This window comes from Siphateles boraxobius, unplaced genomic scaffold (assembly GCF_051911475.1).
Source record: "Siphateles boraxobius isolate OS27281-9 unplaced genomic scaffold, OSU_SipBor_1 32, whole genome shotgun sequence".
In the NCBI taxonomy this organism is placed as follows: domain Eukaryota; kingdom Metazoa; phylum Chordata; class Actinopteri; order Cypriniformes; family Leuciscidae; genus Siphateles; species Siphateles boraxobius.
In genome coordinates this window covers 1895879-1911584 of record NW_027508942.1, presented here as the reverse complement: position 1 = coordinate 1911584, position 15706 = coordinate 1895879, and the positions used below count along the sequence as shown (strand labels likewise).

The following is a 15706-nucleotide window of genomic DNA, read 5'->3' as shown; positions in this document are numbered from 1 at the left end:
ACTTTGTAACACTTTCTTTAGAGCATGAGCTCTATTGTCGTTTAAAGTATTAAGATTATGATTTTTAATGATGATATAAATAACATGTAGGATGATAGTTTTCTTGAGTTTTGCAGAATGGAAACAATGCAAGTATTTTACAATCAAAAGTACTTTTAATAGTATTTTTTTTAAAATGCATAACACAGCAAACAATTAAGTACCTTAAGTCACAATTACATTTTAACAAAACATATCGTCATGCAAAATAAACAATATTTGATGTTAGAATATTGAAACCGTAACTGGCATTTACCAGTAAAATGAATAAAAACATATAAAACGTTCTGAACATCAGAGAACCTGAATGATGTGAATTATAAATATTTGGTACAAAAAAAATCCCACAAAAATAATGTTCTTTGGATTCCCAAGGAAGCTTTATCAACACAATTTAGCACTCAGACATGGCTTTGGCTGCAAAACAAAACATTAAAATTACTTGAAAATGTCAGGACAATATTGTGTATGATAAAGTGTTCAATATTCCCAGCGATGGCAGATGTCTCACCTATGACCTGCTTCCTCTTGATGGAGGCCTCTCTGGCGAGAGCACGAGGAACGCTCATGATCCTCTCCTGATGCTGAAGAGCATTATCCAGCTCAGTGAAGTCTATCTGCTCTGCATCCACGGACTGTCCCACAGACTTCACGCTGAAATGTCACAACAGAAGAGTTAACATCTAAGCACATAGTCCATTTACATGTTTACTTCTTATTTTTCCAGCGTACCTCGGCTTAGACAGAAGGCTTTTTATCTTTGCTACGGTGCGAGAACGAACCTCCTTCTCTTCTGGAGTCAGCTCTTCATCTGACTCCACGTCCATGAGTCGCTTTGGAATGGGCACCTTCTGTGGTGTAGACAGCTGAGGCGGGACAGGGGGTAAGTTAAGCCGTAACCAGTGTTGGGGTAATGCATTACAAGTAACGCGAGTTGTGAAATCAGATTACTTTTTTCAAGTAACTAGTAAAGTAACACACTACTTTGATTATGCACACTACTATTTAAATCTAAGATGCTTTTTCAAACAAGTGATGCAAGTTTGTTTTCTCACGTATTGACTGACAGCTCTCCTGTCCCCATGTTGAGAGAAATCAGGAGTAAGAGCAGAGGTGTTGTGTGTGAACATGATGGTTATTGTAGTTCTAGACTAAATGTGAACATGCATTTATTCATCTCACTTGCACAAGATTAGTGAAATGCAAACTCAGAATATTACACAAATCTTCAATAATTAAATGTTAAATAATACAGGTATACTTTATGTATTTACTCTCATTTTATTAACCACTGTGTTTGCTGCCGACCTTCGATGATCCAAATCAACCTTACTAATAAGCAAAAATGACTTTAGATATATATCACATTTACGTTTAATTTTGTTTGATTTTATTGCTGGAGTAAAAGTGGTGACTTTTTTTCTTCTGCAATCCAGAAAGGTTTGTTTGAGCGGCACCCTCTACTGTACAGATGTGAATTTGCATTTCCTTCAGCCTGAGGCTTATTCATTTCACTTATAGTGTGAAAGGGCCTTTACATTTGCCAAAACTTTACTTTTTATTGTTATTAAAAGACAAATATGCAAGCCCAGCCCAGGCGAGTAAAAGTAACGCAAAAGTAATGTAATTACTTTCCATAAAAAGTAACTTAGTAATGCAATATGTAACTTTTTTTGGGCGTAACGCAATATTGTAATGCATTACTTTTAAAAGTAACTTTCCCCAACACTGGCTGTAAAATCAGGAATCAACAGGGTTTATCTCAAATCAAGATCTCAATAACTTAACTTAATAATTGAACTCTATAAAGCCTACTGTATCATAATGCGCATGCAAATATATAAACATGATCAAACCGTCACTGACACAATCTTCTGACGTCTGTTTGATAGTTTATACTGTTTTAGAAAATAAAAGGTCTTGTAGTATAGAATACAAAACCTCCTTCAGGTCATGGTTCACGTGTCTTTTTGCTGTGAAATGTTTTACTTATTTTTATAAAGTAAATGTAAAAATAACTTAGTAATATTCCAAAACAAACTCTTAGTGGACTGAAGAAACTTAGTTACTTAATTACCTATGCATATGTTTTTAGAAAAATATATCAAATATGATAAATCAGGCTTTTGAGGAATATTTATTTGGAAATCTCTGAATCATCACTGCATTGCATTATATGTTTTGCCACCACAATTAAACTACAGAATAGATCTTTGGTCATAAAACTAAGCATTTAAATATCACCTTTCTAAGACATATTATTGGAAGATATAGAGTGATAACTGATATTTATAAGCATTTTATGTAAGTAGTCTGCTATACTGTTATAAAGATCTTGTGGATTTGCATTACAAGTTATCAGAATTTCATCTTAATTTTTTAACAAATGCACCAGATTACATATTCTTACTTAGTCTGGGCGTAAAGGGATAGTTCACCCAAAAATGAAAATTCTGTCAGTATTTACTCACCCTCGTGTTGTTCCAACCCCGTAAGACCTTCGTTCATCTTCAGAACACAGATTAAGATATTTTTGATGAAATCTGAGAGCAGGATCACTCCTCCATAGGCTTCTTCAGGGATTGAAACTCGCCAGCCACAAAAAGTTATTAAAGACATCATTAAAATAGTCGAAGTGACTACAGTGGCTCAATCTTAAGTTTATCAAGCGACGAGAATACTTTTTGAGCGCAAAAAACAAACAAAAATAATGACTTTATTTCAACTATTCATTTCCTTCTCTGTGGGCCTCTAGTAAGTTAACGTAGTGTGATAGCGTAGAGCTACGTCACACGTAGGCTCACTATTGGGCGACGCCGGTCATGTGTGTGATGCATGTGACGTACAACATCAGAAGCTCTACGCTATTACACTTGTGAACTCACTCGAGGCCCACAGAGAAGGAAATGAATAGTTTAAATAAAGTCGTTATTTTTGGGTTATTTTGCGCACAAAAAGTATTCTCATCGGTAGATAAACTTAAGATTGAGCCACTGTAGTCACTTGGACTATTTTAACGATGTCTTTAATAACTTTTCGGGGCTGTAAAGTTTCAATCCCTTAAGAAGCCTATGGAGGAGTGATCCAGCTCTCAGATTTCATCAAAAATATCTTATTTCGTGTTCCGGAGATGAACGAAGGTCTTACGGGGTTTGAACATAAATACTGACAGAATTTTCATTTTTGGGTGAACTATCCCTTTAAATCCAGCAGGGAAGGATTGAAATGCTTGAATCAGGTGAATTTGGTTTTAAATATGCGAGCACTGGATGCAAGCAAACATCACAAAAATTTGACTGTACCTCTTGGGTAAGATCGAACTCAAAGTCCACATGCTCCAGCTCCTGTTCGCTCATTGGCCGGGCCTCAACCGTCAGCCATTCATCTGATGCCGGCCGCTGAGATTTGGAGAGTAAGGTCTGTTTCGGTCGCTGCAAATCAATGACTTTTTCCCATCCCTACTAGGGCGAAGACAACAATATACAATATTTAGGCAACACACACTAAACAATTCCTCTGGAAATGAGTCTTGATACTGGATTTAAAACCTAATATGGGTCAGACACACAATAGCTTTGCCATATCACAAGGTGACTACGGAGCTGATATCAATTGTGAAATTATAAATGGTTGGCAGATCAACTAGTCCAAACAAGCTTTTAGTAAACAGTTTGTGGAAAACCAAATGAGAGTAACTAAAGTCTGTCTGGCAGCCATTTGTATGCTTTTGTAGTTCTCCTGCACTTAAATTTAAGCCTGAAGAGACAGGAAAATAAGAGGGAAAAACAGTTATTTACTTACAGGCATTAGACAATTGTGTCACTGTTACCAATCAAACCCATCACCAAATTACAACATGCTGTAGAACTTTGTAGTTGAACACATCTAGCCATGCATAAAGGCTTACAATCAACACGAACAATTAAACGATCATGCAAAACCATCCATTCATTCTTACTTAACAACTTAGAGGATACCATCTACAACTCAGTTGTCAGTTAACTGCAATGAAAAACAAGGCATTTAGACAACTTCTCATTTTATTTGTGCCTTTAGTGCAAACCTCAAAATTCAAACGTTGGTGGATTGATGTACATTATATTGTCTTACTGTTATCAAAGTTTAGTTGAGATTTAATGGTTCTTTTTATCTTCTGGCAAACAGGCTAACAGTGGTGAAGGTGCTGATGTGGTTAAAGACCCCATAAAATGCCATGATGAGTGCAGTCTTCTGTCCTGTAGATTGTACATTTGGGATGAAAGTCAAATTTAAGAGTACATTAATATATAGATGGCCTTAAAGCTAACATACAAACTGCGATTTTGATTTCATGGAGTCTTCGAAGCCGCATAACTACACAGGCATTAATGTATAGGGGATTTTAATGGTTTAGAGGAAAGTTGTAATAATTGATAATTATGTCAAGTTGGTTAGTTTGAAACTAGGGTTAGTAACTCAAAGGTTAGGGTTAGTAACCCTTCTCATTGGCAGCACGATTTATAGAGAAGCGAGTGAACTTTTTCCATTTTCACTGAGTTGGCCAAACTGAAATCGGTGTTAGTATGATATCAGTTATAACTGTATGATACATTTTTTTCATAAATTACGTCTGAATGGTATGAATTGTCCCATGAATCAGTGGGCAACATGACTCACAAATATTTGTGAGCTGAGTATTGCATTGGTTTTCAACTGAATTAAGTGCTTGATTGTAAAAGTATTCCCCAAATGCAATTGGAAAATACGATTGAATGCAAAAATGTGATCGAAGTAATCAATCATTAAATGAAAAGTCAGTCAGAGACATAGTTTAGAGCAAGTGAGCAACAAAAATACCTTTGGATGCACCATGATTTAAAAAAAGACAAAGGTGATTTTGAGCAAAGAAAACCCAAACATCATTCAGCTCCTGCTGATTACCCTGATTACAGTAAATTGAAAGGTGGTTAAGCGTTTGTTTGGGCCAAACACTCTTTCTGACCCACCGACTAATGCTTGCTAATTTCCTACCATTAGCAATTAGCAAACAAAGCAATTGACTAAATGAGTGTAAGCTCTCATGGCCAATGAGCAATGTTATACCACACTATATGGGCAATAGAGTTCAACAGTCAGGCTCCAGAAGTAAAAATCCCATTTATTTTATGCATAGAGGAATTGATTTTTAACAATAACGTATACACCATTCAAGACAAACCTACGGTGAGCTATGAGGTTGTTAATTAAATGCTTTTGTTGAAGCCATCAGCCCAGGTTATTTCAATGTATTTTTGAACTAATCGTATTTAAAGGGATAGTTCACCTAAAAATGAAAATTCTGGGTGAAATCTTCGGAACACGAATTAAGATATTTTTGATGAAATCTGAGAGCTGGATCACTCCTCCATAGGCTTCTAAGGGATTGAAACTCGCCAACTTTTAATTTGATTATGTCATTCGCAATGCTTCATAACTGTTTAACGCAGACGTTTTAAAAATTCCTATAGCAAAAAACGAATGGGAAAAGTACTTCCGGAACCAAAGCCGCTTAAAAAGTGTGCAGGCACTGGTTGCACTCCTTAGTTTAATTTGAAATCATTCTCAGGGTGTTTCAGCTGGAGCTGGATGTTCAGGCTAGAAAGAAGAGGCACTTCACTGATTTATTCTTCTATAGGAAATGAGGATTAAGAGTCATTGCACACAGAAATATCTTCATAGCCAGTTAATTACCAACAATAATTAATTTGTTTTTAAGACGAGGCAGCAGGGTCAGTAATACCCAGCGTAATATGTTCATACAAAATATAGCTTTACAAATTTTTCCAGAAAATATATTCAGATTATTTAATAAATAATTAGGGAAATCAACATTCGAGAAAACAGGCATAAAAATGTTCTAAAATCCATTATGAGAGATCAGAAAGGCAGTCAGGGAAAGTGTTATCCTTTTCTCTTCACGTTCAAATATTCACAAGTCTGTGCAGGAGAAGCCAGGAGTTCATTGCAGGACTGTTATCACTCCATGTGTCTGTCCACATTCTGGCCAATCCCTAAACACACCCCCAGCACGGCCCCGTCCCACCCACGGCCTGTTAATGTAAAGCTGTGCTTTGTTCACGGGGTAGAACGTGTGTTAGCATGTTAGCTTTGTGTTTTGTGGCCTTATGGGGGAAAGGCATATCGAGGGTCCCTGTGTTTATTGGGTAGGGAGTAACGTACGGATCCTGGGTCAGAGTTGACAGGTCGAGTGGGGCCGCGGGAGCCGACGGGCTGTCGCTCACCCTGACTCAAGTTACGTTTGCGCTCACGCACTAAAGCTCTCTGGTGCCTCTTCATTCTCTCCAGCTGCTCCTCCACACTCATCCTCCCTCTCTGAGGCTGGTGATCCGGCTGGGACTCTCCCGAACACAGCCGCTCCAAGGCACTCTTTGGTCTCTCCTACATGAGACGGGAAAAGAAGAGTGAACTTATTCTGATGCCTGAAGAATTCTACATCTGGCCTTTTCAAATATTTTTAAAAAGTACCACAATGCACAAGGATAACCGTTACAATGCTTATAGGACCACACAAAAAAGGGGGTGAAAGAAATAGCATAAAGGATCTATATACTTTGATTATAACAACTTGTTGAATATGAAAATATCATAATTTTAAATAAGAATATAAAATTACATAAATTATATATATATATATATATATATATATATATATATATATATATATAAATGAATATGTGAATATATAAATTAGTTTATAAATATACCAAATATAAATTAATATTAACATGAAATATTATTTTATACACTTACATAATTTATTATATATAAATACAATACCGGTCAAAAGTTTGGAAGCAGCACAACTGTTTCCAACATTGATAATAAATCAGCATGTTAGAATGATTTCTGAAGGATCATGTGACACTGAAGGCTGGAGTCAAGGCTGGCATCACAGAAATAAATTATATTATATTAAAATAGAAAACCGTCATTTTAAATTGTGATAATTTTTCACAATATTAAACATTTTTCTGTATTTTTGATCAAATAAATGCAGGCTTGATGAGCATAAGAGACTTCTTTCAAAACCATTTGATCTGTACTATAATGAATGAATAAATAAATAAAAGTGTGTTGGTTTTACAGAAATCTGTTGCTCACCATTGTGGATAACGCTGAATCTCCTCTCCCCTGTGAGCAGAAGGCCACACCGTACTGGTTTATTCTGGACGAGGAGCCTGAAAGACCTAAGTAGTCACAAAAATAGAATTATTTTCAAGTACACTGGCATTAGTTAAATGACATTTTATCCCTATAAACATAATGTGTCTTGGAAATAACCTGAATGATTAAAATCTATAATAATATTTGACCTCTTCTTTGGAGAGTCAGATAGCCTGGGTCCACCTGGTCTGTTCCTTGTCCACTTCCAGGAAGCTCTGGTTCACTCAGGTAGGACCGCAGTTCCACCTATAGCCCAAACATTTTAATAGCGAGCAATCAATCACAATGCAAAGACTAAAATGTTATGGTCACATGGATGCTAGGTGCATAAGGTAATTATTTTAAAACTTCTTTGAAAGACATTCAACTATTCAATAAATATCTAGTTCAGTCATGAAACTAAAGGCGCATGCTGACAGGTCCTTTAGACACAACCTGCAATCACACCATTACCGCATGTCACATGCTGATTGGCCTCTGCTGATCCTGCAGCCAATGAGATTGCTTGCTCAACATTTAAATTGTCTGGCTGATCCTGCAGTTTGTCTGAAACCCTCCACCTCCCCCAGTTCCACCAGCCTAGATCTGCTACGGGATTTGATTTATGTATGTCTATTTATGCAGCAGCAGCATATCTTACATGCTCACAGCAGTGTGTCTGTGTATCTATTAGTATTAGCAAGTCCATACTTGCTCTGCAGCAGCAGTAATAATCAACAGCAGTATCAGCAGCAGCAGATCTAGTCTGCCAAAACCAAATACATGAACATATTCAAAACATGATAAAACTATTCAGAGTTGTCATTATTGAACTACATTTTGGAGTTCAGTGAGACGAATGACAATCAGTGTTATTTTAGTAATATTTAAATACTATTATATTGTTTATGTTGTATTTGTGTTGTTGCCCTGCAAACACTTCTAATTTTCCTTTATGTTCTTCAAGGTTGTGTTTTCAGCTTTATCTAAATGACAGAAAGTGACTTTGAATAGTTTTAGTAAACAACAATAACACTGATGAACGAGTGAGCTCAATTTACCCTGCAATCTCCGTTAATGTAGCTGCTCTCTCGGTCCCGTTTCCTCTCATCAGACTGTCTCTTGAGGCCACGAACAGAAGTGTGTCTGATGACCGATGTTTCTTTAGGTAGGGGCGGGACAACAGGCGGTGTGTCCTCATCATAGTGGAGAGGCAGAGGTGGTCTGGGTGGAGCGTCATCCTCTTCCTGAAAACCAATACTATGCACTTTAGCAAGAGCCTTGTCTAAAGTAATTTACAGTGCAGTATTTTCTGGAACAGTTCAGTCTCACAAACCCATTTTGGCACAGGGTGAGGATGCTGAAGATCTTCATTGTCCAGGGGTAGTGATAACGGACTGGAGGTAAGACTGCGTAGGGGTGACCGCACCTCAAATGCAGACGGGGTCATGCACCGAGAAGGCACTGTTGACTCTATCACTGAAGGCACAAGTTTTCTCTCTGGACACAAACATACATGAGCATACAAGCAAGAGTTAAAAAGAAGTTCTGTAGTATGTTTATTAACCTTGCCTAACTGGTCCATTCTTACCTGGGTTCTTCACTGAGTCTATGGTGATTTTGAAGGTTTCTTTGGTGGAGCTGAGTCCAGTCATCACGTCCTCTATCCTCCAGAGCTCCCTCCTCAACTCATTTTTCTCCTGAGAACACAAACACACACATTCAATCTTATTTCTTCTTCATATCTTCTTAAGCTTTCCTATAGCTCAAACAGTAGAGCATTGGCGCTCGCAACGCTAAGGTCATGGGTTCGATTCCCAGGGATTGCAAGAACTGATAAGAATGTAAAAAAAAAAAAAAATGTGTACCTTGAAATGCAATGTAAGTCGCTTTGGATAAAAGCCTCTGCCAAATGCATAAATGTAAATATCTAATTTCCATTCTAGCCAGGGTTATCATTGTTAACTAAAACCATAAAAACACTTAAGAAATATTAACTGAAATAAGATCAAATGTATAAAAACTTTTCATTTAAGTTAAAGTACTAGAATTACTAAAACTAAATGAACTAAAAACTAATACTTTATAAAAAAAACTATAGACATATTTAAAAACAGGAACTAAATGACTAAAACTTTTAACTAATTAAAATGAAAACATAAAATATAAAAATTAAATCTAATTCAAAATATTAATAAACTATCAAGCGTAGCGTCAGTTCTGGCAGGTCACGTTAGTCAAGCTCGCATCAGTGACTCTCAGCTGATCCACGTCTACCTATAGGAATACGACACCTATCACTGTATACATATATAAGCTCCTTCAGTATTATCAGCAGCTGTCGCGTTTCTCAGGAGCGAATTACCCTCCTCCCTCCCCAGCACCACCTCTCGTCAGTCAGTATGGCATTCTGTTTCCCTTGAATCAGAATAAATTCTCGAATTATGTTGTACTTTAAAATCTTGAATTAATGATATCTGCAAATCATTCATGTTGGTTCTGTTCTGTTTACCCTAAGGAGGGTTATTGCTGCTCAAATCAGCAATAGTTCTCGCCCAGAACAGAACCATACCGCCAATCCAACTGTATGCTAATTGTCAATCGTATTTGACAATAGTGGTCCTGACAGAAATAATAGTATATATCAATGATACTAAAATAACACTGAATCTATCTAAAGGTGCCTGCGTATGTTAGCAAAGGAATTATTTTAAATCTAAGACAGCAAATCAAATATATGAGAGAACAACAGGATAGCAAAATATGTCAGGAAAATAAAAAAGGATACAGAAATGGAGATAAAGACAGAAAAGACCTGAGGTGATGTGCAGAGATTCATCTGTGTCTGCAGGACGTCCCTCAGCTGTTCAACTGACTGCTCCAGTCTGCTGTAGTCGTCCCACGCTCTCTCCATCTCCTGAACAATACAAATATATCAAAAATCAAAGCATTTCTATACCAGCAAAACATTTACTGCAAATTAAAGGTGGGGTATGTGATTCTCTTTTTTGTCCATTTTTTCTAAATAGCTAGAAATCCTATTTGCTTATTTCACGCAGTCGTTATTTTGAAATCGAAAGCAAGGCTCCGGTGGGAAGAAAACGGAAGCGGAAGTGTCGCCTTTAATCACAGGAGATCGCGAATGCGATGGTGTATTGTTGCGTTTAATGTAGAAATGAGTTATCATAAGTAGGGCTGCAACAACTAATCGATAAAATCGATTATAATCGATTATGAAAATCGTTGTCAACGAATGTCATTATCGATTAGTTGGTCTGCTTACGTCACGGGGAGCGTTTACTGGTACGCACACACACGCAAGGTCTCTCTCCCTCAGGCGCTCTGCCGAGCGCGCGCGCTACACGGTTTGGAGCAGTCTCTTCTGTCTCGCATGCGCGCTCTAGATTTCGGGAGTTTGAACTAATTTGCGGGTATCAGGGAGCCGCAATCAATATGCGGGAGACTCCCGGGACTTCCGGGATCTTGGGATGTCTGTATTTTGTCTCGAGCATCAGGTTGCGCAATCAGTTCGCTCGCAACGTAAGTGATGGATTAAAATAGCGCTACCGCAGAAATAGGTTAAATTAAAACGGTCTTTACAAAGTGAAGCACTAAATATAAAGGCAGTTAATAACAGCAGCAGTAAAATATTGTTTTTTAGTCACTGTACTCAGTGGTTTTCAGCGAATGCTTGTGCACTAATGCATAATTTCTCCTGTCCTTTACTCAAGCCTGTTAGCTTGCTGGGTAACGTTACCTCCATTCCGTTCTCTTTTTATAGCATTTGTCTACTAAGTTTTAATTGTTTTTCAAACGCGATCTACTGCTGCTCTACGTTCACACAATTGTTTTCAGTCTTTCTATATTTATTTAATCAATTTATCCTTATATTATATTCTTTTATATATTATATATAATATATATTATATTCTTTATCCTTATATTCCTTATATATAATTAATTTTAAATAAAAATTAAATGAATTATATATTTTAGATGTTTTTAGTTTGTTTTTAGTTCAGATATTCACATCTGAACAACATGTCTGTGTAAATTTGTTTAACACAAAAATTGTGTTAATATGTTGGATATCATTTTTTTAACAATAATCATGTTTGTCAACTTGCCATCAGCAATTATCATTAAAAACAATGCAAATATTGATATTAGTAAAACTCAATGTGTGGCTTTTGCACTTTTTAAAGTACACTTTTACACATAAATACCCTGATTTACGGTTTTATTTAGTTATAATAAAAAAAAAAAAATCTAATTTAATTTCTATCAGATTAATCGATTAATCGAAAAAATAATCGTCCGATTAATCGATTATCAAAATAATCGTTAGTTGCAGCCCTAATCATAAGACTGTACATACATGTCTTTCATACTTTAGACTATATACAGTGAAAATAATTTATAAATAAAATATTTTTTTATATATAATTCAGAAAGTAAAAAAAGAAGCAGGAACGAACTATATACACATCCTATATTGGATATTAACATCCAATAGTGTAAATCGCAGGGCTGCCAACTCTCACGCATTGAGCGTGAGACACACGCAATTGACCCAATTCTCACGCTCTCACGCCACACCCCCGATTTCTCACGCTTAAGTGTCAACCCGGTAGGTAAAATGCCTGAAAGATGAGTTTATCTATATATCTACCTGTTGAGCCACTCGCGATCGACTAGTTATACCGCAAATTAGTTAAATATCCCGTAATCTATAGTAAAGATATTGTGCTCCAAACCGCGCGAAGGGCAGAGGTAAGCGAGCGAGAGACCTTGCGTGTGCAGACCACAACCCCCCCCCCCTCGTCCAGACTCGAAAAACTCCAGCCAATCATTTCCAAGACCACCTGGAATCATTGGACAGTAAGTTCGTCAATCAAACGGTTGTACCATCCCCCCCCTCACCCACCGCGCGTGACCCCCTTCGTGCGCATAATCAAAACTTGTGACGCATGCGCATCTCGTCAGTAAAGCCGGTTCCATGATTAGTAGTAAATCGTCATTACAATCTCTCGCGCATCAGACTTTTCGCTCGTGCATGATTGCGTGTCCATGTTCTTCGAATGGGTGGAGTCAGGGCCAGCGTTGGAGGAAAGAAGGTAGGACCATTTGAATTGTGTATTTTAAAAATCTGCCGGTCGTTTTCCAAATCACATTCCCCACCTTTAATATATTACATTATGAATTAAATGTAGAAAAGTAACACTATGTCACTTTTCTTTTCTTATTTAAATTGTGAGTAAATACATCATCAATCTTTCGATCTAATAATGGGTAAAGCTACTGTAACGTCTTCAGCATAGTCAGCATGAGTTCCTTTCCATCTAAGCTGGTTATATCTCTTAAGCCTTGTAGTGAATGTTTATGAGCAGTAGGATAAACCATATCTGCATCACATTTTATACTTACCGTTGACACTCTAGAAATGTCTGCTCGAATATGCACCAGGTCCTCTTGAAGGAGTCGCTGCTGGTAAGCGATCTTCTCAGCGTGAGCTGGCTGATCCTTGTACTGCTCCATCTGCTGGTGAGACACATCCAGGACAGACTCAAGCTTATCCTGGAAAGAAAGAGCAAATATATTAATACTGACATATCTATAATAACAAGACCAAAGTAAACGCTGCACTTTTCTTTAGAAAATTTGCCTCACCTTATCATCCTTAAGACCACTGAGTCTGAACTCAAGCTCTTGAAGTATTTTGTCATGTTCACACAGTCGACTCAGTGTCACCTGCAGTAGGAAACAGAGCTTTATGGATCAGTTTAGACCAGGAAAAATAGCTAAATAAAGCAAAACATTGTTATTTTGTGCATAGTAACACAGGATAGTAGATAATTAACTCTTTCCCTGCCATTGACAGAATGTACAAGTCCACAATTAGGCCTCAACTGCCCCATAACACTGTGTACATTTCGCCACACCCATTACTCCGACCTGCAGGTATCCCTGTCTCCAAATTTTCCAGTAATCCATGTTTTCAGTGTTATACATAGGGGGTGCTATTTCACATCTTCTGAAAGAACACAGAATCTCCCGATCCAAAAAACAAGCGAAGAAGCAGCCGTAACAAGCAATAGAAACATTGCTTAATCAAAAAGTTGCTTTTTTATGAAACTTACCCACATCATGTGTTATGAAAAGGCATAAAGCTAGAATTGTATGTTCAGATATTAGAACAACAAAATATTCTTGGGGCCATGAAATTTGTGTGAAAATGATCTAAAATGCCAGTGATAGTAAAAAAAAAAAAAAACGCTGGGAGGGAAAAGAGTTAATGAGTAAGACGCTGATTTGTCCTCTATACTCACATCTACGTCACTTTCCGCCACCTTCACTGGCTTAGCCGGACGTCCTTTCAGAGTCTCTGTCCCACTCACCTATTAGACAATTCACAGAAAAGCCTCCTTGGGTTAGTGCTCCACAAACAGAAACACATCTATTCAACGCAAGCGAAGCAAGACCAACACTGTACAATGGACACTGTGGAAAGTCACAGTGAGAAGCTTTGAGACTGTATTCTTCATTTCTAATGCACACATGTAGGTGTAGGAGCTGAAGCTTTCTGGAAGCACAATAGCAGGATGGTGTCTCACGATCTTCATGCCAACAGAACACAGCTGTAGGACATAAATGCAATGTCTAAAATAAAGCCTCCACAGAAAATGCTGCGTGGTAAACTCATAAAAGAAACCCAAGCTCTGGACAACGATGAACTGGACAGTGTTGGGGAGTAACTCATATTTAGTTAATAATACCACTGGTTGTCCCTGTTTTTGAAGTTTGGGGTCAGTACTATTTTTTGATATTTTAGAACCAAGGCTGCATTTATATGATCAAAAATACAGTAAAACATTAATATTGTGAAATGTTATTACAATTTAAGATAACTGTTTTCTATTTGAATATATTTTAAAATGTAATTTATTCCTGTGATCAAAGCTGAATTTTCAACATCATTTCTCCAGTCTTCAGTGTCACATGATCCTTCAGAAATCATTCTAATATGATGATTTGCTGCTCAAGAAACATTTCTTATTATTTTTAATGTTGAAAACAGTTGTGTTACTTAATATTTTTGTGAAAACTGTGATATTTTTTTCAGGATTCTTTGATGAACGGAAAGTTCAAAAGAACAGCATTTAAAATAGAAATCATCTGCAACATTAAAACTGTCTTTAATGTCACTTTTGATCAACTTAATGCATCCTTGTTTAAGAATTAATTTAAAAAAAAATCTTACTGACCCCCCAAACTTTTGAACGGCAGTCTATAGAAATTACATTGTTGTTTAATTTTATTAGTTTATATTAATTTTGATGCCGTTAGACAAACTTATATTCTTATTGATTTTTTTGTGCCAAATAAATCCTGCTCGTTTTAACTAAATAATATTATCTGACAATTTTGCCCTGAAGCTTGTCCCCTTCAATGTAGTTATCTACTTTTTATTAGTAGCTTGTAGTGAAGCTAGTACGTCTACTAAAGAAAAGTTTCAAAGAAAATAAAGAATGTAAGAGGAATCTTCTCAATGCTGATACTGAATCCATAAGGTACGTTTCAGAGAATTGATCTACTGCTACAACCAACCCAGGCTCATTGTAAAAACGTGCCTCTACCTACATTTTGCAAAACTCCAAAAAACACACCTACACATTCACTGCAGAATATTAAAGTGGCTGTAAACACCAACAATTCCTTTTATTTATTTTCACACTAAATATTAATTCATTCTGACTTATTTTCACACGGTTCCTTGCACAATACTATGTCGTGACCTCAAAACACTTCTACCATAATGCATGATTTATAAAATAATACATTTTGATGTTTCTATCACATAACCAGCTCCATATGTTTGGCTTTTCTCTAAAGCTCACCTGGTATAGTTCTGCACTCGTGTACGAGTGCCGTGAAACACGTGTCACGATAAAAACTTGTAGAAGCAGCTAAAATGGCATGGTTTCGTTAGCAAATGCGTTTTTTATTTCACATTTGCATTTGTTAACCGATACTGGTCAGCTTTAGGGTTTGGTTTAGTGTAAGTGGTACGTCATTTTCAAACGCGATAGAGCATTAACTTTTTAGCGTCTCAAAGAACATTACTGAACTGCGGCGATACGTACATACGACCTCTAGCATAATAAAATATTTTCAGATTTATAATCTTTTTCGGATAAAACTGAACACACTTTTAGCACCACTCACTATAAATTTCACTTTGAAATTGTCGTGAAACTTGCCAGAAGCAACATAATATCATTTTGCAGAAATGTGGCCAAAAGTAGCCTACGTTTTTCCACTGAGTCTGGGTTGGCTAAAACATACGGGATATCTTGAAAGCTACACATAAAATAGAATAATAGATCATTTGATAAAGAATGAAACGGAATGAATTGGAGAATCAACTGGCTAAATGTGATTCCCTGCACATGCGCTGAGCTTGCCCGTCCCATCCAGACCTGCC

General features: G+C 36.9%; 1 protein-coding gene across 15 annotated transcripts in view; it reads right to left on the bottom strand.

Moving 5' to 3' along the window:
- Positions 1-135: 135 nt before the first annotated feature.
- plekha7a (pleckstrin homology domain containing, family A member 7a) overlaps positions 136-15706 on the bottom strand; it is a 93547-nt gene continuing 77976 nt past the window's right edge. For 13 of the 15 annotated variants that reach the window (XM_077194469.1, XM_077194470.1, XM_077194472.1 and 10 more), the window contains 14 exons: positions 13551-13619; positions 12892-12972; positions 12649-12798; positions 10037-10138; positions 8813-8921; positions 8558-8721; positions 8283-8468; positions 7392-7488; positions 7180-7265; positions 6238-6456; positions 3342-3497; positions 772-905; positions 551-693; positions 136-456 (listed from right to left, as the gene is read on the bottom strand). In XM_077194469.1, the coding sequence (XP_077050584.1) occupies positions 434-456; positions 551-693; positions 772-905; positions 3342-3497; positions 6238-6456; positions 7180-7265; positions 7392-7488; positions 8283-8468; positions 8558-8721; positions 8813-8921; positions 10037-10138; positions 12649-12798; positions 12892-12972; positions 13551-13619 (1719 nt within the window). In that variant the 3' untranslated portion in view covers positions 136-433. Of the gene's footprint in view, positions 457-550; positions 694-771; positions 906-3341; positions 3498-4061; positions 6457-7179; positions 7266-7391; positions 7489-8282; positions 8469-8557; positions 8722-8812; positions 8922-10036; positions 10139-12648; positions 12799-12891; positions 12973-13550; positions 13620-15706 lie in introns of those variants that run through there. The other 2 variants (XM_077194482.1, XM_077194483.1) reach the window with 1 other exon arrangement.